Source organism: Schistocerca nitens, chromosome 8, assembly GCF_023898315.1.
Source record: "Schistocerca nitens isolate TAMUIC-IGC-003100 chromosome 8, iqSchNite1.1, whole genome shotgun sequence".
Classification (NCBI taxonomy): domain Eukaryota; kingdom Metazoa; phylum Arthropoda; class Insecta; order Orthoptera; family Acrididae; genus Schistocerca; species Schistocerca nitens.
In genome coordinates this window covers 187,200,564-187,227,585 of record NC_064621.1, presented here as the reverse complement: position 1 = coordinate 187,227,585, position 27,022 = coordinate 187,200,564, and the positions used below count along the sequence as shown (strand labels likewise).

At 39.6% G+C, this 27,022-nt stretch overlaps 1 protein-coding gene across 1 annotated transcript in view; it reads left to right on the top strand.

The window, feature by feature from the left end:
* The first annotated feature begins 689 nt into the window (after window positions 1-689).
* LOC126199479 (transcriptional regulatory protein AlgP-like) overlaps window positions 690-27,022 on the top strand; it is a 99,167-nt gene continuing 72,834 nt past the window's right edge. Inside the window, exon 1 of the mRNA XM_049936400.1 lies at window positions 690-797. Coding sequence (XP_049792357.1) covers window positions 690-797 — 108 coding nt within the window. The remainder of the gene's footprint in view (window positions 798-27,022) is intronic.

Genomic DNA, 27,022 nt, shown 5'->3' with positions numbered 1-27,022 from the left:
ATTACTAGTAATTAGTAAGATTTCATTAGATTATTTCAGTATTGGTTCAAATGGCTCTGAGCACTATGGGACTTAACATCTATGGTCAGCAGTCCCCTAGAACAACTTAAACCTAACTAACCTAAGGACATCACACACATCCATGCCCGAGGCAGGATTCGAACCTGCGACCGTAGCAGTCGCGCGGCTCCGGACTGAGCGCCTAGAACCGCTAGACCACCGCGACCGGCATTTCAGTATTTTTGTATGTGTTTTGTATATGTGACATTTTGGAGGACAGCGATTTCTGCGAATATTTGTGTCCAGCTAGTGAGAGTAAATTTATGCAAACATGGTTAAAACACGAAAGGGAAAACTAGTAGAGAGCGAGAATATGTCTAGGTATGATACAGATGATAACATACAGGAATTTCCTGTAAAGAATCCACCCGAAATGTCAGGCTCTGAAATTCCTAGACAGGAAGGTGAGCAGCATGTGACAGATAACGTATCAGGCAATGGTGAGGATCAGGCTCAGATGAGCAGAGAATTTCACTTAGTTGCTGGGACAAGGAAGGATGATGCTACGGCATCAACAGTTAATGTTGTGCAAGCACCTGCACCAACAGCTGATTTCTAAGAGTGAATCAACGTGAGGAAAATGAACGCGAACGCAGGAAACACGAGTGAGATGCTCAGATCCTGCAAAAATGAATGAAATGTTTGAACAACGTGACATGGTGTCATATGTGTTACAGATCGAAGTGATAAAACAAGTCGCAAAATTGGTTGAACAAAACAAGGACATTCGCAAAAAGGTAACACAATTAGACGAGCGCGTAGATCGATTAGACAAGGCGCATAGCGTCTTACAATACCAAGTGAATAATGTTGTTTAATTGGTAGATAAAAGATCAAGCAATTTAGAAGTAAAGTTTGATAACACTCTCACGGACCAAGTGAATAACTTGTTTAATTGGTATATAAAAGTAAAGTTTGATAACACTCTCATGGAAGCTGTGCGTAGATTGGAGCTATGGGCGTAGTGATCGACATCCTCTTTAACACTCTCACGGACCAAGTGAATAACTTGTTTAATTGGTAGATAAAAGTAAAGTTTGATAACACTCTCATGGAAGCTGTGCGTAGATTTGAGCTATGGGCGTAGTGATCGACATGCTCTTTATCTGGGTAGTAAATATAGATAGAAAATGGGCCATGTAATATATGCGAGATCAAAAAATGGGACTGCGAGAGAAGGCAACCGCTCTTGCAGATGAATTATACAGGTATTGTCGCTGCAAACGAGGCCGGAATGCTACCAACCATAGCACAAGTAAAACATGAAGAATCGTTAGTCAAAAACCGGCAATTTCAAATATTTAACGATTAAAAGAAAAGTGTACATCCCGTGAGTTTCGTAAAGAGCTTTCGAAACGTATTACCTGTGTCATAGACTGAACATCAAAAAATTCAGTTCGTTATCTCATTTATTACGGGTGACACGGCACTGTGGGTGATGGAAATCGCGGATGTGTCAGACGTTCTCGGTATTTGAAAGCAAGTGCTTAGCCAGGTACTGGTCTATATACGTACAGGAGCGTCTACGTAAAGGTGTACAACACTGAACCCTTTAACCCTCGCTGTGGTAATATAAGGTCGCAGGTTCGAATACTGCCTGGGGCGTGGATTTGTGTGATGTCCATAGGTTAGTTAGGTTTAAGTAGTTCTAAGTTCTATGGGACTGATGACCTCAGAAGTTAAGTCCCATAGTGCTCAGAGCCATTTGAACCATTTGAACAAGACGAGATATTGGGATGAACCCACGCCCGCGAGAGGTTTTACAAATACTAAACGGCAAATTACCAATAGCTATTAGGCAAAAATTAGTGCACATACCTGATACCGACCTGGAACTGTTCATGGCAACAATAGATTCTTTGCACTTAATACTTGAGGATGACCGGCAGAATGAGCAAAGGAACTCAAAGAACGGTCAAGGTAGTAATCAAGCAAGAAATCAGGGTAATGAGAGCCCTCGTAAAAATTGTTGTGGCAAAAACAACGAATATTCGCATGGAGGGAACCTCCATAAGAACTGAGTGAATAATGGGCCGACTGCGAATAACAACTGGAGTAGCAATGTTTATAATGCGAACCAGTATGCCAATTAAATGGGGGGAGACAATTAGAACCGAAAGAGATGGAGCGAAGAGGGGGGAAATTCCCTCGTCCATGGTACATCGCAAACTGTGACTGATGGGGTGAGACTCACAGACGTGGCAGTCCAAGTATCGGCAGGGTGCGACAGTCCGTCAAACACTGGCCGACCTCTGTAACTCATCCCAGACGGTTGGCAAAGTTAAAGAGGGGGTCAGGCAGAATGTGGGTGTGCATTTACCCTGTTATAACGACAGACACGATATGAAGGAAGAATTAGTAGTTGATCCGCGATCGGCAAAACAACAGGAGGTAGTACATGTACAGGCTGCATTCAGAGCAAAAGTAAATGGCGTAGAAGTGACAGTAATAGTTGATACAAGGGCGAGTGCCTCTTTCATAAATGAGCAGTTATTTAAATTTATAGATCGTTAAAGAAGTTACACAGTTCGCCAGTAGAAAATTGTATGGTCGTAGTTGCTCTACGGGTCAGACTGTTGAGGAATCAGGTGCAGGCTGAGATTTCCACAGAAAAAGAAGCCGTATTATGCTCATTCCTTGTGGTTAAGTATCTTACTGTACCTTGCATACTGGGACTTAATGCGCTGTGGGAATTGAAGGATAGAATTGACATCTCCCGGGCCAACTGCACTTTATCCTGTCGCAACCGTCGATTTGACCTGGCACTCATTAGGACTCCGGACGCGGATATAAACGTCTGCCGAAATGTCCGTGTAACTGTAAATGATCCAGATACTATTAATATCAATGACTGTATCATTAATCAAAACAGTAATGTACAGAAACCCGTTTGGGAGTGGGAAGCTGTCACTATCAAACAACATCTTGTAGAAAACGTAGCCGAATCAACATGAATGACTGTGGAGTGCTTGAAAACTACTAACATTTCTTTCAGCTCTTGCGATATGTGTATTTGTCTTGTTTTGCTGATGAAGTGATACCCAGGTGAATATTTACATGTTGTGCGAGGCGAGCTGCCGGAAGATGTTTCTGACTGCACAGCTTATGCGTCTGTCACAACAAGCTGACTTTAGTCAAGTATTAAATCAATTGGTAAAAGTGTTCTCAGAGAAACGAGGAATCATTAGGGGATATGAATTTGACATGCAGGTTAAGCCCAATCAAACATTCTGTCGTGCTACCTACTCTATACCGTGGTGTAAAAGGCCAACCGCAGGAAAAGATACAGAACTAGTTAAGATTTATTTAATGTATTTTGAATTTTGTGTATATGCTTATTACATATGTGGTAGTTTTTAAGTATGTGTATGAGTGAAATGCTTGTGAATGAGGGTCATGCATTTAAATATGTGCAATCAAATAAAGTATTGGAAAATGAATCCGCATAATAGCACTTTGCACGAACGTGGAAATGAGGGAGAGGCATTGTGCATGGTTGTCGGAAACGCATACTAGCCGCAGATCATTGACTGATTGATAGAAATAGGATGATATATACTCTGAACAGTATAATACATGAAGGTATGACGGATAATTAACATCTGCACAGATTCCAGCTTGGAAGCGCTTGCAGTTGCACCAGCACAAGCAAGGCAATAGCAAATGCAGCAACAATAAAAGCAATGAATGAGTGTTGAATGAACATAAATAGCACAGGTAAAAAACCTACTGAACGAGTTGGTCGACACTTTAAATAAGAGGTGCCAACTGGATCAATCACTTCGTACATAGTGATAAGACGTATCTAGAAATAACTCTAATTTGTATAACGTATGAAATAAGATTACGTAAAGTGAGAGCCGTATTTCTTATGTAGCTCAAGTAATAGGTGTTAACATATGTTCTAATTTACAAGTAAGACTTTCCGGATACTTAGCGCAGCACGGATAAACTGAATAACTGAGTGGAATGTGATGGAAAAAGTGAACAGTGAACTGTATGATAGCACACTGAGTGCTGACTGTATTTGGTAGTGAAAAAACTGTTGTTTATGTACAATGAAATAAGATAAATAAAATTAACAGCATGCATGGTGGAGCCTTCCGCAAGAAACAATTTAACATGCGAATGATACTCATACTGTGGATGAATGTGTCTCTGGACAAGAGAAATTTCCTATGAACGGAATATCCTCAGTGGGCTGTGAATGGACGCTACAGGTAGCGAACAGCGAACTGCGGATTCCGTGGCCGACAAACGCACGCTAGAAGTAATGCAGGCCAAACATAGTGAAGTGAAAATTGTCACAGCAAGGTTCTTGCATGAACACTCACCACAGTGACAGTGTGTAGTGCTGAGTAGTGATCAATCAGAAAAGAAAACAATGATTAACTGCGAGTAGTGAAACGTGTGAGTTCAAGCCAGAACCTTATTTAAAGAAGTGGACCTCGTACGTTCGTACATTATATCAGTGCATGCAAAAACAGTAAGCACGAATGACTGTGGAGTGCTTGAAAACTAATAACATTTTTTCAGCACTTGCGATATGTGTATTTGTCTTGTTTTGCTGATAAACTGATACACGGTTACATGTTACGCTAGGCAAGCGGCCGGCGGATGTTCCTGACTGCACGGCTGATACGCCGCGCATGTCGACTGGTCGTCAGCTGTCTGCGCGGACGTCACAGCCCAGGTCAACGAACTGTCGCTCTGTCGCTAACTGTGGCAGGCTGCCGTACACGCTTCTGTCGTTGCCAACAACGATTCGCCGACAGTTCAACAATACACCTGCGTCAGGGAGTCTTACTTCGATGCAGTTTCGAAATGTTTTTATGGTTTACGACGAATTAATAAATACCTACTACAATGTAAATTTGTAACAGACATGTGCAAAGGACACAGAAACTGAAAAACTGATTGCATATTTCAAATCAAACGTACTGTGTATGTAATAACGGTGACTATATATTTCTTATTATGATGTATATGTGTACGTGAAAAAAAAGTGTGCCAAGACAATTACAAAGAGTACAGGCACAAACGAATATTGTTCACCAAGATGAACTTTGATACTATATGACAAACGTACTGTGTACGTAGTTTCAATTAACATCAATTTCTTGTTGTAGTGTATTTGTTGATTAATTCAATAGACATATTATCAGCATAAATGATATAAAGAGAGACTGACTGTCAATAATCCAAAGACTCTGGGAGAGGTTTTTGACCCGTTTTTCCTTACGCCTGTAACCCAAATGGGGAAACGTAAGCTAATTCGTACCGGATCTTTAAGATTACACATTGTTAATATTCCTCGTGGGAACAAATAAATGTAATAACACGAAAGAATGAGATCGAAACATATTTAAAACACACGAACGATATAGTACGAATATAACTATACATGTGACTGTGACTTGAACACATATGTACCTACCTTAATCGTGCAAACATGAACACTTAAATAATTATGTAAGACGGTAGTGAGACTGTACATAAAGTAGTAAACAACATTAAGTACACCCTCACTATGCGGCCCAATTGACAGTACGTCATATAAATGGAAATTTGGGGAAAGGGAAATGTAGTTTTTGTAATGCGACGTGTGAACCACAAATTATCTAAAGACTAAGTACGTCTGTGCGATGTATAACAAATAGTAACGAATGTAAATTATTATTATCAAATATCGATGTAATTAACAACAAACCGCTTTTTGTATAATCTCTGTGTGGAAGTTGGCATTAAGCATGTAGTATTCAATCCCGACGCAATTTCTCTGTCAAATCGTGAATGTGGTAACATGGGCCATGAAGGTCAGACACAATGCTTGGATTGAACTCTCTCTTCTGTTTTTCTTTCATCTAGAGGTAGGCCGCCATTGTAGAGCTGAATGATAATTAATGTATTTTTTCTGTATTTTCGCCTAATATAACAGAAATTTTTATTAGAAAGTGTGTATTTTTCAAAATGGTTCAAATGGCTCTGAGCACTATGCGACTCAACTGCTTAGGTCATCAGTCTGTGTATTATTGATTAGTTTTCACCTCTCATGGCTGCAACCATTAATTATCATTAACCAAGTTTTTTTCAGAATTTCGAGTTGCGAGGAGCTCTTCCCCCTGGCAGAATATGGTCGGCCATTACGCTTACGATCATTCATAAATAATAATTCAAGTTATAATATTAACTGTAAATGTGAGAGATTTCTCAGTTTTGATCTTTCACTAATTTCAAAGTTAAAGAGAGTGGTGATAGATTTCATTTACAAAAATTTACAGTACTGAATGACTTCAGTATGTTTCATTTTGGCCACTTAACGGCAGATAGATTATCTCCAGTTTTTCCTTGTAAATAATGAACAAGAAATGTTGAGAAATCATTCCATTCAATAAGCTCCGCAATGTCTCAGTTAATCTTTGTGAAATCTGGTACATAAATAACCAGCAGCCCCTGAGCCCCGTAATAACAATTACACTTTGCGTAATAATACGTATATTTTCTGTCCTAAATAGCAGTGCTCACGCAAATTATTTACTAGAAGGCGGTGAGTCGCGTGTTGTGTTTAAAAAATATTATGTTGTACGTACATCGAAGCAGCCGATATCTGTACGAGTGTTATCACAGTATAAGTTATCTAAAAGTCTCATGCTAGCCCACAATATTTAAAGACACCCCAGCCACAAAATATCACAAAATATAATTTAAAAAATAAAAATATATAATTATCTTGTGATAAATACCCCATATATAGTTATACTGCGATAACGTTCTACTCCATATATGGTCTTGGTCAAAAGTAGTAAAAGTAAAGCTATGTTAGTGAATTAAATAAAAATATTTATATTTTCTTGAGTCATTACCTTCTCACCCAACTCCCTCTCCCACTTGTATTTGTTCGGTTTTCTATTTACACTAAAAATAACGTAGTGTAGTATCACCTAGGCTAAGACGAATTGTTAGCTGGTTCTGCCACATTTCATTTTAACAGAGCACATTAATTTTGTACTGTTACACAAGATGTTGGTATCGGATTGTGGCACTTAATATGAGACTCCAGAATCGTGTTGCCGGCATCAAATGTAACTTACAGATTAAATTGATTCGTCCTGTAGCTGGCAGCTACAGTTTACTTATTTATTTGGGTCAACAATAACTGCTCACATGCTTAGCACATATGTTATCTAGAGTTATAGGCTAGTTCGAGTTCCCTTTCCTATATAGCCTGATTTAAGCCGAAGATGAAGTTGTAGCTGCTGCTTAGCATATTTTAGTCGATTGTTTTGTTTATTATTATATCAGAATAATAAAGATATAGAAATATCATTGTGGCGGTTAATTTTAGAGTCCGCAGCAATGTTTTAGACAATAAGGTTAATTATGGATTAATTGAACTCTTTCAGTATCTGACACGTTGTTTGCTAACATGTGTGCTGTACATTTTTCGATCTGAATGCATTAATTTAAATGGGCACATATTGAACTTGAGGAAACATTGAGCTTTACACCAAGTGTGGTACAATGATTGAACTATTCTTATTTACAACAGCTGCATAAACTCTAAGTTGCATCTGAATAAACGCCATGTGCATTTTCATAAGTAATACTGATATTTGACATGCAGAAATACTTAAAGTTATCGTCCACTGTCCATGGCACCTAGTGTGGTACCATGACCTACGTTCATTGATCATAAACATAGATCATAAATATTCTGTTCTGCGAAGTATGTTTTGCGAAGTATTTTTTGGACTGAGAGGTATTATAAACTACGTCTTTTAGATGTTTTTGATGAACCGTATTTTTTTTAAGACGTGAAAGATAAGCCAGATCATTAGTATACTTCTCTTGTCCATACAGCTTCATAAGGCATTTTCTGTTTCTTGGATACCCTCCAAACACGTATCCTACACGACCCTAGGAGCAGCCTTTTGTTAACTCCACTTTTATTTAACCCAGGGCCATCGATTTCTAAGTTTTCATATGCTTCACGCCCTTAAAAATTTCTTGGGAGTTAATTGGCCTTGTACAAGAAAGTTCGTCCTCGTACATCAAATTTAGCAGCCCTTGTATGAATTCATTTCTATTTTCCGTGAGCCAGATTTGGTAAGCTTCCCCTGGTCTTCCACGTATATTATAGTAATCTCACCACGATCTTTCTTTTCCACACACATCGTCTTCAGTATCTTCCACGCTTGGCCTGCTCTCGCACCACCAAGGTTATCTTATATACCCCTCTGACATTCTGGGAAGCCACATTTATGTTGTCATTGCTCTTCGTGATTATTTCTGTTTGGCTCAATCCAGTTTACGATCAGCATCGAGCGGAATGGTCAATAATTTAGTACAGGCCCCCTTTCTCGTCACAATCAATTTCTTTTCTTCTTCATACCACTATGAATTCCGCTTCTCTTTTCTGAAACTTGTTTTCTCACCCAGAGCTTCAAAGGGCGCCTCACGTGTCACTACTTTGAATGGTTGATACACAGTCTCTACAGTATGATTGTTGATGTGTGATGCCTTGGTTGCCAATTTGAGTTGACAGAGGAAGCATACTGAATCCTGCTAGAAACAACAGATTATACCAAGACTTCACACCTGCCAACTCTTTACGTCCTACACCGTTCCTTCTAAAGAGAAAGTAGATTCTTGAAACGAGAGTGTAATGGTCTGATCGACATTCGGAGACCCATAGAACTCTCATGCCCCAGTGATTTCCGAAAACTGATAAATCGGAGAGTAAAGTTGGTCCACATCAAGGACGTCCCAAAACTGCTTCTGTGGATGAAAAAAGGAGGAGAGTAAAAATTACTTATCAGGAGATTGACGCGAGGTGCATTAAACATTTGGGGTTGAAACATGTTGGTCACAGAATCTTTATTGAATATGGACTCTAATTTTTTTTTCATTTCTTGCTGCACATAAAGATGCAGACCAGTTTCTCAGTAATGCATAGCACATGTCATAACAGATAGAAACCATCCGTTTCGTACAGAATAATAATTGTGTATATACCATAACATACCCGTTCGAAAATAACCTGTAGGTAAATGCTAGTAGTGCTGTACAAATATATGTGAGGTGGAATTTGTCTGCTGGAAAGCTTGTGGCAAGTGTTTTAAAGGATTCAGAATGAATTCTTAGTTATTCAAGATTCAAAGAATATTAAAAGATGTTTCTTAACGATTCTACAAGAATGAAGGTAGCAATTTGAGGTGGATATTAACTTACGCCTGGAAACTTCCAGTTTTATTTAGCACCATTTCAGTGTTGCTGATTCATGTGTTTGCTGACACGAGTCTCCAAGATCATCTTGCTCGTTCGTAAGATTGTTCATTTCTAAACTAAGATGACTTGCAGAAAAATCTTGTATTTCAACAGCACAGAACACAACCTACCGAAAACTGAATGAAAGAGTGTTTCATATTGATGACATGTATCAGCGATGAAATGATCGCAACGGACGTACTAATCTTGCTTCGCATCACTGGCATCCAGTATCGTCTGGTAATGGGAATATCCCTGTTTCGTTTATGTTTTTGAAATAATACGTCTCTGTATATTCATTTCCAACAATCTTGGCTGATTTGCGACGCTGTGATGCAAAAGCAGCTGTTGGAACTTTTGTTAGGGGTAATCAGAAAACTTCCATTCGAAACGTGATTTCGGACAGTTGTTTTGTAAATAAGGACTTTGCTGCCTTTTTCGTATGTTAAGATTGATACTAAGATTCTAATTTAATTTTTGTAGAGAATGTAGTCTTTTGAAATAGAATGAATCTATTTGAAGTCCATTGCCACTTTCTGGTTTTCTGCACATTCTATATATTTGATCACGAACCGGCTATCAACTCCAAGGCCATTGTCAGGAGACAAAGAATGCTGGCATGAGAAGCCGAAGGCCTGTTCTTAGTCAAATCAATGGATGCTGGAAAACATCTGGAAAGAGAATGTACTATTCACATTCGGTAACGACCCGATAGAGAATTAAGGAGAAATGCATTTCTTCAGGACGATGCTCTTATCTGTGAAAGTGATTATGCAACTATGCGACATTTACTTTAAATGAAGAGTTGTTAGACTACGAAATCCTATTCGTCAGATGTAATGTCCTCTGGATACCACCAGTTCTCGTATCTAGTGAAATCAGTTATCTGCATACGTATTGTGGCCAGTGGAATGGTAATTGAAGCTGTAAGCGATTTTGTAAACCTTTTAAAACAACGCTGATTTTGTCAAATAATTGCCAAAATTTGAATAAAGACATTCATTCACTACTAGGCGCAGACAATCCATTAATTTCCTTAAGAAAAGAGTTATTGTTATTAGTGTTAGAGCTTAGTTATATACAACAAATTTGGAGGTTTTGCAATCATTACGAATAGAAAATAGTCCGAAGAGTAGATTACAAGAGAACTGGCTTTGAACATTTCCCACATCTCTAAAATATTTAATGATTAAACTGTGATCTGACGACATCAGTCAGACCATAAGTAAGTTGTATGATATTGGTACCATATTTTTAACACGTTCGAAGGATAGCCGCGAACACAACATCTGTTATCCAATTGCAACATTTCGCTCTGTAACTGTGTCGACTGTGTTTGGTAATGTCGACAGCGTTGTAAAGTTGATTATTAGTTGTCAACTTTTGTCCTCTGAGTCTTTCATGGTTGGATCGTTCATAAATATCTTCTCGGTTTACAAGTCTCGTCACTTCCAATGAAATACCATAGATTCCGAAACCCCACTCTGCCATCGTCATCAGGTGTAAAAATCATTGAGTGCTGGACTGGCATGGTGCTCCATTTACATATGCTCCATTTACATGTGTTATTTAATTGAAGGTGGATGGGGGAGATAGGAAAGAAAATATAGAGAACTAGATATACCGACTGCATCGGGACTTAATGCGAAATTAGAGGCGACGAGTGAAAATGTGTCCAGACCGGGACCCGCGCCCGGGATCTCCTGCTTACCATGCAGTAGCGTTAACCAATACGCCATCCGGACGAAGCATGTGTCGTAAAAGCACTGACTATCTCGGCACGCTCCAGGGATGATCGCAGTCACTCCTAGTGCCACCCAGCCGCAGTCTCCGTCCATGTCCAGCATGCTCGCTAATGTTAGATTCCCACTGGAGATGGAGCGAAATGTGCATCCACTCGGAATATCGTGGATTCATTGCCCGTAGACGTGAATAAATCATGTGAGTGCCATAGCAGCGTCTGGGACCTTCGAGAGATGACCAACGTGACGCATGGGCGGAAGGCATGTTGGCCAGCTGATTGCAGATCTTACCTCTACAAGGAACTAGGCAGTTGTGTTTGTCCGTCTGTGAAAACTGCAGAACCGAGATAAAGTCACTTGTCACCTAAGGACCTTCACAGGGTTGCCATCTTTTGGAAGAATCTGTAAGGTCTAGGAATAGGCAAACCAAAATCTTCAATGAAACTCTAGTTCCTAATTAGGATCTGAAACAGTGTTTTGCCATGCAGATATCTTTACAAACGCAAACCATCTATTCCCTTGAAGAATCAGTGGTAGGTACAAACGAAATAATTTTCTGGTGCCGGTAAACCCTAACATAGTCATGAAGTCAACTTCAAGAATTCGCACAGTGGCTGTAGGGCATGATAGTATTACTTTGCAGATGATCAGTTACCTCATTTGTCGACTAGTAGTCTAAATAACAGACATTTGTAACGATACTTTGCTCCAAATAACGGACTTTTTTAACGATTCTCTGACCTCCAGTACATTCCAAAGATCCAAAAGTTGGACTCATGAACCCATTACCCAAGAAGGAATCTGTAAAGCAACCATCCGACTACAGGACAATTTGTATTCTACCAGCATTAATTAAGAATTTAGAATTCATAGCTCACTAACGGCTTACTGATTACTTAACGTTAAAGAAACTTTTACATCAGTATGTCTGGTTTCCTGTGAAAACACAGCATGACACTGCTCTTACAACAGTGACTGAGGAATTGAAACCAGCTGTGGACATAGAGGAGGCTACTCTTGCGTGAATTTTAGAGTTCAACGAAGTTTTCAGCACTGTTGATTTTGACGTTTTACTAGTTTAACTCACCTATCAAAACTTTTCTTGAAGTGCTGTAGAGTGGTATGTGTATGGTCATGACGTGTGTCCGACCACAACGTAGACACTTTTACTTGCATGTTGAAATTCTGTTAATGCAGCCCACACCACGAACCACTACGAAGGTGTTGTGTTATACAGATTTGCACTGATACTGTTTATGTTTGGCTTTGTTTGTGGCTAGATATTGTTTGTGGCTAGTTGTAGCTACTGGAATATAATAGCGATGACATTAACAGCGCTCATGACTGTCAAAAGATCTACAAGGTTCGCACGATTAACTACCACCAACAAAGATCTCAGCTTCATTGGAAAATGCTATGAACTGTAGTAAACCAGATACTTGACCTAACCACTCACAGCCACAAATTAAATCTTCCAGTATGTTAGTAGTACAGTATGTAGTAGTACACGACAACGCACCTCGCTAGCCAACGGCATAACAGAGATGATCAGCCCGTTCGTGAAGTACTAGGTGTTGGCCTCAATAATACCGTATATATATCTATGCAACCCACCCACATTTCGTAAAGCCAGCAATGTGTCTGTCTGCTCTTTTAAGGAATATTTATTTTACATGCACTTTCAGAGGTATAATTTACTGCCTTGTTTACTTGATGATATTAATCACAGATAATTTCTTTACGTAGCAACCACGCTACAACAATATCGATGAATGACTCAAATACCCACGCGTTAATTCTTTTTAAATTCACATCCTCTCAGCCATAAATAAATTCTCTTCCTTTCAAGAATTAATCATCTTCCCCCTTAAATAAGATCCTGGAGATAGTTTCTCTTCTTTTTAACTTAAGAAATACGAAATACGGACTCTCTTTGGAATTTAACAAATCTGTAGTCGTATTCCTATTTCTCTGGAAATTAAGAGTATCCTTCCTTTTTATGTTGCAGTTGTTCCTTTATCTAATCTTCGACTTCATTTTCTCACTTTACGATATTTGCTATTAATTTGTTTGCTATGAAACTGAACATTACTTTAATAATATCCTTGATTCTTAAATATGGGACAAATGAGACTCTGGACACTATTTTAATTTTTTTTAAAGAAACTATTCTGTCTTTATTTCTTGTCTTCCTTCATGTACAGGTACAAGTCAGCTTTGATTTTACGAGTACTGGCAAATCAAGAAACACATCTCAGCGAAAAAAATCAAACAAAAAATTCTGAGCTTCAGAAATGTTCTCGGAATGTTTTTACATAACTGGTTTATATAACCTAAGATACATGTTTTGATGATGATTTATAACAGTTATAACACTTGATAATGGTCTATGGCCGAAATCTAGATGATTGTGAATAAAACCTGTTTACAATCAAATGGCGACTACACACAAAAATTTGCAGGTACTCATGTATCCGAGCTCGCTAGATAGATAAGTCCCGAAGGCCACAAGAAAAAAAAAAAAAAAGGAACTGGTCGTACATACGAAAACCACACTGGTGGTAAGTAGTCGATAAATATCAACGCACATAAGCTAAATACACTAAAATGTACGAATCTGCATATAGATTACAATGAAAACTCTATAGCACTTCCGCATTATCTATAGCTGCCCCTGCGCATCAGCACATCTCTAAAAGAGAGCGCTTTTCGTAACTTATCTCAAGCTCTTAGAGAATATTTACGAGGATCTGATAGGAAATCAAAACTCCCACATTGCGAGAAATTATACCCTTAACGACTGCGAAGACGGGCAACCGGATTATAAACTACACAAGTTTTAGAGCCAGCGTAAATCCTGACGCCGAGTACGCCGTGTGCGCTCGCTTTAATAGCGCACTTGTCAGCGGTTTATGCGGCACTAAAGCTGCGAGCCCGCCCTGGGGCAACCGGGGCGCCTGAATGTATGCAACCTGCAGCACAGTGCTGTGCTGCGGCTGCAGCTCGTGCACAGTTTGATGACGAGTTACGCCGCCGAGTGACTACGCTCATGAGGCAAAGTATCCTGTCTTAACTGTGACCAAAATTACTAGGTTTCAAGTCAATGGCAAGCACAGTTTTTCTCATATAAGCGTTTTCATTAGAAAACAAAAATATTATACCATATATCGATATCGTCGCTCAGTTTCCCAACACATTTTGGCTTTGTTGGTCGAGTCTTCATTCCACAGAAATCAAAACCCATTTTTTTGTATCGCTCCTATGACACTGACGTCTTCGAGGCTCCTTCGTTTGCTACGATATGATGTCGGAGACATATAGTCTGTTCAGCCATTGTGCAATATTCGTCGCTGAACAACATATGTTGCTTAATAACAGCAAAAACGACAACGATACTGCATACCGAACGTGTCTGGAGATTAACATCTTATGGTCTGGTTTCACAATCATGTAGAATTTTTAGAATGACATCATGTTTGCCGTTGATAGAAGAAAATTATTTATTTCACTTCACTGTTGCAGTTTCGGCCTTTGAGACATTATCGAGTGGTGCTGCATGTGTTTTTGCTTCAGCGCAAGTCGACTTCAAAAGTCTTTCGACATGTATATGTGTAATAGTCAATGAAAAACCTTTCACTGTAGAAATAAAGGAACACAAATAGAATCCGAAGTACATCGTGGAACGACGTAAATTACACAAACTTTTACCAGTGAATACATCCTTAACATGAATCGCCACAAATCAACTTTTTAGCACACTGGTTACATGTGAACTGAAGCAGTTGGTCTGAAAATACGCCATCGAAAACATGTGTTTTACAATTGCATGTGCACGTGTGCTAATGAAAAACCTTTTGCAGCAACGCTTGATAATGACCCTAAGGCCCAAATTGCGATAGGGAAGTGAAATAAATAATTTTATAGATTCAACGACTAACATGTTGTCTTTCACAAAAATAAGTAACAAATAACAAAAAATTTGAAGGTATATACCGTCTCCAGAGGATGTAGGAGTCAGTGTGTCACATACCCCTTATATTTCAACGAGCTTGAATGACCATTACGCAACACTGATATTGATGCATTGACTGACTCACATACATCAACTTGCACTGTCAGCGTTCGCAGAAGCAGCGCTATCACTACACTTTCCCTATATCATTCAGAAAGGTACTCAAGGTTCTATACTCTCTTCCCACGAAAATCTCACGTGACTGAATCTGTCGTGGAAAAGCGTGCTACCAGTGACATGTATCGCGTTACGCAGTGAGGGAATGCTCCCTACGCCTTCTGCTTGACATGCAGAAGAACGTGACACAGTCTTCGAAATTAACTATTTTCCAGTACCACGTCACTGAAACTAATACTGAATATAAGTATAGAAAGCAATGCGATTTGTTCGTAAGTGCAGCAATGTAAGGCTTATGAAGTGCAAAGCTACAACAACTATTAATTTACGAGATAATTCAGTTCTGTTAATAACTTTTAGTTGCACTAAGAAACAAAAGCTACATACCTGTAGCTTTAGCAGCAAGTGTATTTCGATAAGGAATCATCCAACGAACAATGACGCAAAATGTTTTCACTGTTTTCTAAGTAATTTAATGAAGTTTGTATTTGTAACTAAAAAGTAGATCATCACAAATTGCCACCCATTGTCGGTTGTGTGATCTTTTTGAAATTTCAGCGACGTGTTTCTTAAATTATAGCGACGTTTAAGCACTTTTAAGATTTAAATTATTATAGCCCAGAGTACAGAGTTTAACTCTGTTTAACTGTTATTGAATTCATCTGTATAGGAGCAGGGGAATATAATTGCCTTCATTGTATTAAGAAGACTTCTTCCACTAAGGAAATTCCGTTTTACTTTGAATTCACAATTCTGAGGGCTATTTAGATTTTAGTGTGATGTCGGTGAGTTTGTCTTCGAGCAGAGGGCTAGCTGTGAACAGGTGGTGAGTTCCACGCCCACGACCAATGTCCAAATCATTTTGGAGCAGTCCACGTGTGTACGGCAAGTGATGAGTGTGAACAGTCTATGTGGCGAAATCTGCGCAGTCAGGCGATGCTAGTCTGCCCGAAGCTGTCGTTGTAGAACCCGTAGTCTTTTCTCTCGGATGTCTGTGTTTTAATAAACGACTGTTTGTGGAAAGGATAATAAGAGTATTTCATACAGCTTAAGGAAGATGTTTATTTGAAGCCATATTTTTATAACAACACTGAAACTTACTAAGAGAGCAACGATTTAGCAAAAGAGGTTGTGAGCTATCTGCATAAAATTCCGCATGGGAAGCGATTTTACTTTCGAACTAATCGGTGTATAATTATTTCAATTTAGAGAGTCGAACACTTGAACATTCCCAGCCTTGCATATCAGAAATCTGAAAGGTGCTGCTTGTTTTTGTGTTGTAGACGGGCTTGCATTTGATGTTAACTCTGGAGATTCAACATATTTCAATTCCATCAGATTCAAATTTCTGCTTCCCCAAAACCATATCGCACTATTCATTACCAGGCTGCAGGCAGTGTGTCTCAGCAAATGGAGCAGTAATGTTAACCAGTAAATCGAAAATACAGGTTTTTCGTTCAGACTTCTCTCAGGTTACTTATTCAAGTGTTGTCCAAGCACTTGTTGCCAGGGTGGCAAATTAAAAAAATCCGCTAGTTGAGAGTGAATGCTTAGTACTGTTGATTATGTAAAGGTATTCAAGTTTTTATTTGCCATTTCCTTAACAGAAGCCTAAAAATTTTACTGCCACCGCTCCATGCACTGGCGCAAACAGCTGTTATTTATTCACCGAAGCAAAGTTAGATTTATGGAAGCTAGGCTTCTGCGGCCGTTGTAACTGTCAACAAAATTCTTCTGCGATATTGACCGCACTGTCGATATATAAAACTGTCCGACGTTTAGGCCACTATTTGTAAGTGGTGTAGGACACAAGACATAAAGGGAGGGAAACGAAAGAGGCTATAGCGACTGACAGACGGAAGGAGAGAGACGACAATTCTACTTATAGGAGAAAATATGAGTACTTGCTATATTGTATGAGAGAGGGAGCCGGCCTTAGTGGCCGTGCGGTTCTAGGCACTACCGTCTGCAACCGCGTGACCGCTACGGTCGCAGGTTCGAATCCTGCCTCGGGCATGGATGTGTGTGATGTCCTTGGTTTAGTTAGGTTTAAGAAGTTCTAAGTCCTAGGGGACTGATGACCACAGCAGTTAAGTCCCATAGCGCTCAGAGCCATTTTTTGAGAGAGGGAAGTGGCTACAATTATTATCTTTTTGGGGGGGGACAGATTATGATGTTGGCAACCAGAAGTACTTCAGCTCTTTCTTAAATCGAACAAGGAACGAATTCTGCACATAGTGTTGAGTATGTTACTGCATAGAAGCACAGTAACAGCTTTGATAGGAGATATGTGAGATTTGTCGTAGGCTTTAGGTGAGACAACAGTTGCTTGATGTCCGCTGTCAGATGTTAGACAACATGTATACTAAGAAGCCGATAAAGTAGATATAGTTTATGGTAGTCGTCAGGTTGCAACCACACTAGCTTGGACCAATGACCCACTCACATGAACATAGAGACGGCTATTGCATACGTAATGTTGATAGCATTTAGCGTTCAGTCTACCACACCGGAAGTTTTACTTGGATGTGCTCGATTACACGTCAATGGTAAAGTTCCAGCAGAACGGTGAACGCACAAGTTAACTTTTCACATCCGCAAAGATATGGGTTCTGAACCTTCTGCAGGACTTACAGGACACAGTATTTCCTACTCAAATTATGTCATCAACCAGTGTTACACTTCAGATCTGCAAAGTTTCTTATCGTTTACAGTAAACAGTCGACATGTACAAACGTATTCAGTTGGAGGGTAGTCTATTAGGGAATCCAGAGAAGTATGTTAGTTAGGGGACATAGCTATTGACGAGAACCGTCTTGCTGGACCGATTTTTCGGAAGTTGTTGGTGAGAGTGTGGAGAGAGCAATCATAGACGCAGTGTTTGGAGAGAGCCTCTAGTCCACAGTTGCATAAATTGCTAATTTGAAGCGGCCAAGTATGTTGCGCATATACCCCACTCTCACGTGTAATGTTCTCGTATATTATACAGTTATTTAATAGACAGCCTGTATAATGATGAAATGGACATCAAGAAGTGGTGTGGTCTGGTAGTTAGCTAGCTGTAGAAAAGAAGCAGCCACTTGTATGGAATCTTACCTGCTTGGTGGAGCTAAATGTTTAAAACGCTGCAGTCGGCGGACTTACGTAGCATCACGAACTGTGGCCTGAAACTGCTTGCAAAAACGGTTCCAGCATTTAAGTACTTCTATAACAATAGCTGCCTAGAGTGAAGCCGATCATATGACACTGCCAGGTGACGTTAAGTGTTTTAGTCTTGTGAAACCAAACCCTCTCTATAATGAGATAATAACCTTAATAAATACTTATACAGAAAATGCTTATGTTGTTGCGTAATTCATGCCATAAGATGTTAAGAAGTATCATTCCTATGTTCTACACTCTAAAGCTCTTTCGTATTTCTCAGTCATATACGATAATACTGGTATAACTTAAATAATACATTCGGTATCCAACACATGGAGCTAATTAAACGGTTAGAAAATCTAGTGTCTGTCCGTGCTGTATGGCATGCTACGAGTGACACGCTTCGACTTCCACAGGTAAAAGATCAAACGATTTACCATTAAGAGGATGAACTATGGATAAAGTAATTACAGCTTCTTCCATTGTTACATTTGATGAAGTGAAACGCTTCGGTATTCAACTTCTATATGCTAATACAACTTTCAGTTACCTTATATTTACTACAATACCTATATCAGAAGGTCAAAGTCAAACAGCGTATTACCTATCGGAATGCTGCCGATACAGTTACACATTTAATAAGCCACCACAATACGCATTGTACCATCAGTAAAGCGCAAGTTAATTATGAATTAATCTACCTTACGTCTTTATACGTAACTTTTTTAGTACTGTGGGATGCGTATTTTGAAATTTTGTGAGACAACAAAAGATATCTGCTGGAGTTACTAATATGTCCTATTTACGGTAATCTTACCAGACCGAACCATGTTATCTTTACATTGAAGATTACAATACAAGTTTTTCAATCTTACCATTATTTCTCGATATAAAATTTTCAAGTGTAGTTGCGTAAATAGATTATTTTATCGTTAAATGCATGTTGCAGAACTAGTTTCAGAGGTTCATCAAAATGCGATTGCTATAGTTTTAGTTAGATAGCTTAAGGTCAACTAAAGTCTGTTCGTCATAATGACGGATAATGAGGCAGAAATGAAATGGTAGCACAGCAAAATACAGCTAAACATTCCCTTGCAGTCCTGGTATAGCCGTTTAATAAATTTATAACTGCCTCATATTGCATTAGATTTAGTCATGACTTATTCCCTAGGATCACTCCTCAGCCATTTTCATCGCATAAACGTTCGAGATAATCTTTATTGTGTATGTGATGGAATAACAGTCAGAAATATCAGTCACTGTTTTTTGCAACGTAAACTTTATGCAAACCAGCAAACTGGTTTCATACAACACTTAATAAGTTCTCATAACCCATGAACAACTAACATAGCAACTGCCCTCCATGAAATTAATATATTAATTTGAAAAGAAGTAGTAACATTTTAAGGTAAATGTAGCCTTACTGTGTTCAGCTGCAGATAACTGGGAGACGGCTGTAAGGACTTTAGGACAAGACGAAATTAACATTCGCATGAAGAGTTACTGCCAAGTAACGTAGTTGAATGAACTTTGGAACCTATGTAGAAAAAGCTCCTACTGTATAACGCAGAAGGTAATTGAAAGAAATAATCAATGAGACGAACAGAAACGACAGTTTTATTTGAAATTTCTTAATTTATTTGTGTTTAAACTGCTGAGTTAAACTGAACGTATTGTCACTTTGCTTGTCTTTATTATTTCATATCTGACCTATAGAATTATTCCTGACAAATACAACTCAAACGCAATCTCACTGCTCAAATAATTAACACAAAAGAATGGCCCTGAATTAGAAGATATCCTAACAATAACCTATACATTGCATAACACACTTACCTCTTAATTACACGAACTACAGTGATACAGCAAGCACCAAAACAGTTAGCTAAACAAATGATTCTAAGTACTGTAGGCTCCAACTACTAATAGGTATGTGGTTAGCAAAGAAAAGATTTTGGCGCAGAGCCAACAATGTATTTAGCAAATTTTACGTTAATAATGTGTCATCCAGTTCACAAAATTATATAATCGTCCGTGACATCAAGTTCCAAAAAGATTATATAATCATCAAAACTCTTACGTTTCCATGACGGACACACGTCCAGACCGTCCGCTCGCGCTAACACTTCAGATCTCTGACCTACATCACTGCTAACTATTAACTTCAAACCTCGATCACTGCTGACTATATACACCCAACTGCCAGTCCGACCAGTCACATAGACTCTTACAGAGGGCGCACAGCGCTGTCAGCGTTATTAATGCAGTCTATCGCGCTGCCAACTTATAAACAAGCTAATTTCGTAAAAAATTCACCTTCCCAGTTATTTCAGCTTAAGTGAAAATAAATTAAGCATTTTCACCTGTCCACCCTTAGCCGAGACTACCCCACTGGAATATGCTGATTTTGCTTGTAGTTTGAATAATTAGTGCACGATTAGAAATTAGTTACTGTTTACTGCTAGCGCGTAATTGCACATAGAAAATTTCCTTTGTAGTTGTAGTTTCTTATTGTTGTACTATAATACAATGAACAAAGCAGTTGTCGCATTCACTTGGCTTTTCACTAAGTATCTCGTAGTCGTGTTTGCAAATAATTAGATATTTATTATTTTCAGTGCTACTTTAATGTGTCTTGTTATTTTTTTGCTTTTCAAATTGTGATTTTTCTGTCTATCGTATGAAGTAGTGTGACAAGCATGGCGTGTGAAAAGCGTAACATTAGGCTTCAAAGCATATTGAGAAATGACAGTGAAGAAGAGCGTAGTGTGTTAGCATCACCTAGTAATGAGTTAAAAAGTGTTCGACACAATAATTTGTTAATGTGCATAAGGACATGGACCAGTCAATACATAACGCCGTAGATAGTGAAACAATCAGTGAACAGAAAAGTATTGTCGATCGATCGGTCGGTAACAGTTCGCCTAAGGAATGCGAAATACGAGAACCAAATCTTCCATATGCCGTAGATTAAGGTTTTGCGTCATCACCCTTTTCTCAACTAAGTCAAGACTCTCTCTCGTCTTTTCAAAATCCGAGTATTGCCGGTGCAAATGTTCTGCCGAAATGCACAAAGGAAGATGTTTCATACACTAATACACTGTTATTGCGATTAATGCAACAAACAGAACAAAGTCTTCAAACGTTAAACACAATAGAACAAAATCAGATACAAGCACAGCAACAAATGGAACGAAAACAGGTTTAACTGCTGATATACTTAAAATCGAATCGAAATGTCAAAAAATTTGTGAGCATTTTCAGCCTATTTTTTTGCGACATGAAAACACATTACAGAATAGTGAAGCATCCATAAAAGAACTGCAGATTATAGTCCACGAAAATCACGACACCTTGCACACCAAAATTAACTCAGTTGCCTCTACCGATACGGTTACGCACCCTGCAAAAAATTAGGAAACCTCAAAGGACACAGTAGATACAATTTCGACCGAAATGGACACTCTAAAATTTGGTTCAGAAATCAGCACATTATCGGAAGAAGTAGCCGAACTTTCGGATCAGTTAACAAATTTATCTACGAATGAAGATGATTATTTGAATCATACAAGACCAGTAGCCTTTACTGACGCAGAGGAGTACGAAGAAATTAGAAAATTCAAACAAAGTCAGAGACAAATCAATGCGCAACACAAAAGAGAAATGTGGCAAGTACAAGATCAATTGGCATAGGTGATACAAGAGTTACATATTTGAGAGGATGCTAGCACTCCGACACGTTAAGAGGAATGTAAAAATAAGGAAGAGTCTGAGCCGTGGTAAAACTTGCTGTTTTGAAGAGCGCGCCGCATCGCGTAGTGTGAAGCAGTCGCCCTCCGTTTCTGGCGGTGGCGCCGCTGTGGCAATCGCAGCTTTGGTGTCTCCCTCTGGTGGGAAAGGGGAAAGGTTGCCTGTTCACGTGCATGTAAGGGGCGCTAAGAGCCCGCCAGTTGGTCAGTCTCGAGTCAGTCTGGGTCTGTCTCTCGTCCGCATTTGTTAGGCAGTTAGTGTCTGCCTGTCGGTCGGACTGCTAGTATGTCCGTCGTTCGGATGAACATTTAAAGCCGGCAAAATTAATTTCCACACCGCCAGTAAGAGAACTCAGCGAGTTTCCGCCCAGTCTGGGCTTAGTTCCTGCATCTGAATCTGCGCGTTAGGTCGAGAGTCTGCTCGAGTTTGCTCAGGCAATGGCCACTGGCGGTTGGATCGATCGGTTGGTTGGTCGCGCACTGAGACACGAGATGACTAGTCCGTCTTGAGTGTCGGCGCATGTGAGGTCACCACGTGAGTCCAGTGGGCCGCGACGTATAGCGAGGGGTGGTGGCTACGTGGTCGACACGAGAGCAACTGGAGTCAACCCACGATATCAGTCTGGCCGGTGCGAGCTGCGACGCCGTGGTGTAACTGGTTCTCCGAGCGCTTCTGGGCCCCTCAAAGTACCATCATGTGGAGCTTGGCTCGGTCCTTTCCTTGTGCAGGGATGTCGCTTTGCCAGTGGGCGTGTTCCCTCTGCATGGTTGGGTCCGAGCCAGTATTTCCGCCTTCGTGTGTCTAAAAGTGTGCGGGAGACGCACCACCAGTGCAGTCGCGACGGAGCAGCAGTCGCGGACGGAGCAGCGGGCAGTCGGTCGGTTGGTGCGGACCATGAAAGACGGGAGATCGGCGCGCCTTCCTGCGTCCGTTGAAGTGGCTGGCAGCAACGGTTCGGGAGAGCGATTTAAGAGGGGGGGGGGGGGGGGTGCTGCGCCAGGTTTTCTCGAGAAATCGCCGTTTATTAGAAGTTAAGTGATAGGTTATATGTTGTGTGATTACTCTTGTTAAATTCTACTTGTTTTCTTGGTCAGTCTCTCGTCCCCAGCTTGCTCGTCTGTCTCTCGTCCGCATTTGTTTGGCAGTTAGTGCCTCTCTGCCATTTGGAGCTGCCTCTGTCATGTTTGTCGGATTTGGTGTGTGAACGAATTTATTGCTTGGAGTGTAACCACCTAATTCCTGAAACATGTTTTGATCTTCCCTGTCATCTTGAGAGGCGGTACCTGTGTACTGTGGAGCATGTTGGCTTGTTTGGCCAACCTTGTATAAATTTCATAAGATTGGATTTCATGGGATTTCATTTAAATGGTCATTTTGGTATATAAAGTTACCACCCTTCCACTATAAGACTTTCCTTAGAAGTTAAAATCAAGTTGCACCTTCGGTGGCAAAGTTAATTTTTTAATTTTAGTGTTCGTACCATTTCCATCCATCCTACAGGGTGCATAGTTTGTGCTTGTGTGAATTGTTAAATCTTTTAGTTTAAAGTAATCTGGTGTGTTGCCGATTTGTACCAGTGTAGGCTTTCAGAGGTTGTTGTGAGCGGTCTTAACTAAGGCCGTGTCAAAAGGGAGCGGCAAGGTTCTCAGTGTGGAAGCTCACACAGTCAGAAATTTGTTTCTTTCTTCCTCTGCATAAATTGTAACTTAATACTTAGAGGGTGCTTCCTGATTTTAATCTGTTTCTTTTAAAAAAAATGCTTTAGGCACCATTAAAGTGAATAAATTACCATTTGTTAAAAAACAATTTCTGTATGATTTCATCAGTTACTTCCTGGCAACTACTTCCACGCTCACATAGTGTGATTAAATGTGTTAATGTTCTTGATGAATCGCTAGTAAATAAAATAAAATTTTAACAATATTCTTTGAAGGTAAATAACGGTTCAGAGGCACAAACTAATAACACAAAGTATTTTGGAGATTTTGAAAGGAGTTGGCAAGGTGCAGCGAATCTTGAAATAGAACCGCTGACACGATGTAACAATGACCGATTTGCAACTCGCCGTCATGATGATTTTGACTATACGCTCTTCATCACTACCCGTAAATTTCAAACATTCAAGAATTCTGGTAATGACATTCATCCACGAGGTTAGCTTGATCAGTTTTTTTCCTTTTTTCCCTCCTAATTGGTCATTAGATCACAGATTAGAATTTATGCCTGGAATCTAGAAAATGAACCAGCTGTAAGAATGAGATCGGTTATTCGCGACTGTCACAGTGAAGGACATTTCTATTATGCCTTCCTTTCTGCATATTGGTCTCAGGCTACTCAACATCGAGTAAAACACAGAATTGTAATGATGAAACATTTCGAACATACTGAATTTTCGAGCCCTGTAAAGTATTTTGAAGGTATATTGCACAAAAATCAGTATTTGTCTAACCCATAGAGCCCTTGGAACTCATCCACATTTGCTTAAATAAGTTGCCTGAGAATTAAGGCATGTTACTTTGGCTGGAAGTTGTGAGGATAATATCGAGGCTTTTCAGGGACTTTTACAAGAATAGGAAATTGACACAGACAGTCGCAGAGTGCGAAAAAAGGAAAACACTAACAATTACAGATCACATCCATCACACTTCCGTGACGACAGAAATAATAACCGAACACGCAAGGCTTTTACGATAGCGGAAATCGTGACCAAAAGGGACACCACCCACATGACAAGCGTTGGCACAATAACAACAGTTACAGGGAAAGATCACCTCTCTTTGGTAACGAATATGACAGAGATAACAGTAGAAACAGACAATATAGGAACAGGAACTATTATTATCAAGGGAGACAAATTAACTTCAGACGTAACGGTCCACCTCGCAATTACGATTCCGGGAGAAATTCTCCATCACATAACAGACAAGAAAGAAATTACAGAAATTACCCACAAGACGAAATACGCTATAATCATGACGACAGACCTGAATTTAATGAGAACTGGCGTGATTCAAACAGGGTATGGCCCTCTCGACGAGTTGAAATTGTAGAAGTTAGATCTCCAAATCCCAGAAACGACGTGTGACAAGAAAGAGATAACAGACAATGACTTGCACCGCAGGCAGTCACAAAACGTGCTTATGAAACTGACAACGTAGCTGCCGTGGCTATCAATTACGTGAAAATGGAAGACATTACGGACATATTACTCCAGGAACATGACATTAAACAGAACAATATTGTATCTCCTGTAATTCACAGCACAGCAAATGACATAACATCTACGGCAGTACTTGACTCTGGTATTACTATTTCAGTAATTAGTGAAGCAGCTTTCAGTAAATATAACAAATCTAACAATTCCCCCACACTTCCTTTATCTAAAATTACATTACAAAGTGTCATTTTTGGAAAAAGTGTAGATTTACGCCAACAAACTAACCTATAATTCTTTTATTAAAGTCACAGATTTACTATGAACTTTCTTATTGTTCCATTACTGGGTGTAGATTTTTTTGAATGACTATAAGGCAATTTTAAACTTTCACAACGTTGAAATAAGTTTAGAGCCACAAGGTAAGTCAACAGCTTTGAAGTTTCAATATTGGCTTTCAAAACCATGACGAGGAAATTAATTGGCTTTACCTTTTGTTAGATCATAGTTTGAAACTTTCGACGGAACTTGACACTAATAACCACTTTGCAAGTGCTGACAGCCATGGTATTGATGACGTGTTAGATACTAATGTTTAAATTTTAAAAAGTTCAGACAATTGAGAACTGTAATAACACTCATAGGCAGGACCTTTTTGACATTTTACAAGCACATTCCACAGTTTTTACACACAAAACACGAACAATTAAAGGATTTCAATACTAATTCCGTTTTAGTGAGCATACTAAAGTTTGCGTCAGACCACACGTAACTCCGGCACATTACAGGGACCGTGTTAGAATGGAAATACAATCTATGCTTGACGAGGGTATTATTGAACCTCCCGTAAGGAGGACAAAATGCTACAATACCTAATGCTGTAGCAAATGAAAACAACAGGCATGGTGTAGAAAACTAAATCCCATCGATGAGGAAACTGGCGCTCAAAAGGCGGTAACAGTAACACAGCCAGTAAGAAATAGACTAACAACTGTCAGCCAACATACACGGACAGCACACAGGAATGGTGAAATAGGAGCAGTAAGTGCCAGTGATGTGTTAAACCACTCTCATAACGTAGTGGACAGTATTTTGGATACGCTAGGAAATGGATCAAAGAAGAACAGGAATACACTGAATCTTAAGCCTTCCAACTATGTACACACTGACAGAAAAAAAAAATGACAACGCTAAGAATGAGTTGCGCGACATAAACGGAATTTTTACACACCTGAGAAATGACGTCTATAGAGATTTCGTTCCAGCAGCTTAAGAGCAGCACTAGTAGCACCTCTACGAGATTTGCTTTAAATACACAGTGTAGCGGTTGTAAGCGTTACTTGTCTTTGAGACTGGACGTCGCCAGATGATGTTAAAGTTTTTAACGCGACAGAAACGCGATTATTAGCAATTCACTGCGTATGAACGAGATCGTGTAACGGGTGAACGACAATGTGGATGTTCCTTCTGCCATACTGCACAAAGATTTGGCAAGAGTGTAGTTACAGTGCGGGACTACTGGCAACTGTGTTCACGAGAATGTACGGTAGCAAGAACACCGGACTCCGGACGGCCACGTGGCATTAACGATAGTTAAGACTATCGTGTCTGGTGGACAGCTCTGGCGCATAGAACTGCATCTGCATCAGCAGCTTGAGCAGCAGATGGCAAAAGTGACAGAACGAACTGTTAAAAAGCTGTAACTTTAAGGAGAGCTCCGAGAAAGACGCCCTCTAGATTGCGTTCCTCTGACTCAAAACCACCACCGTTAGCAGT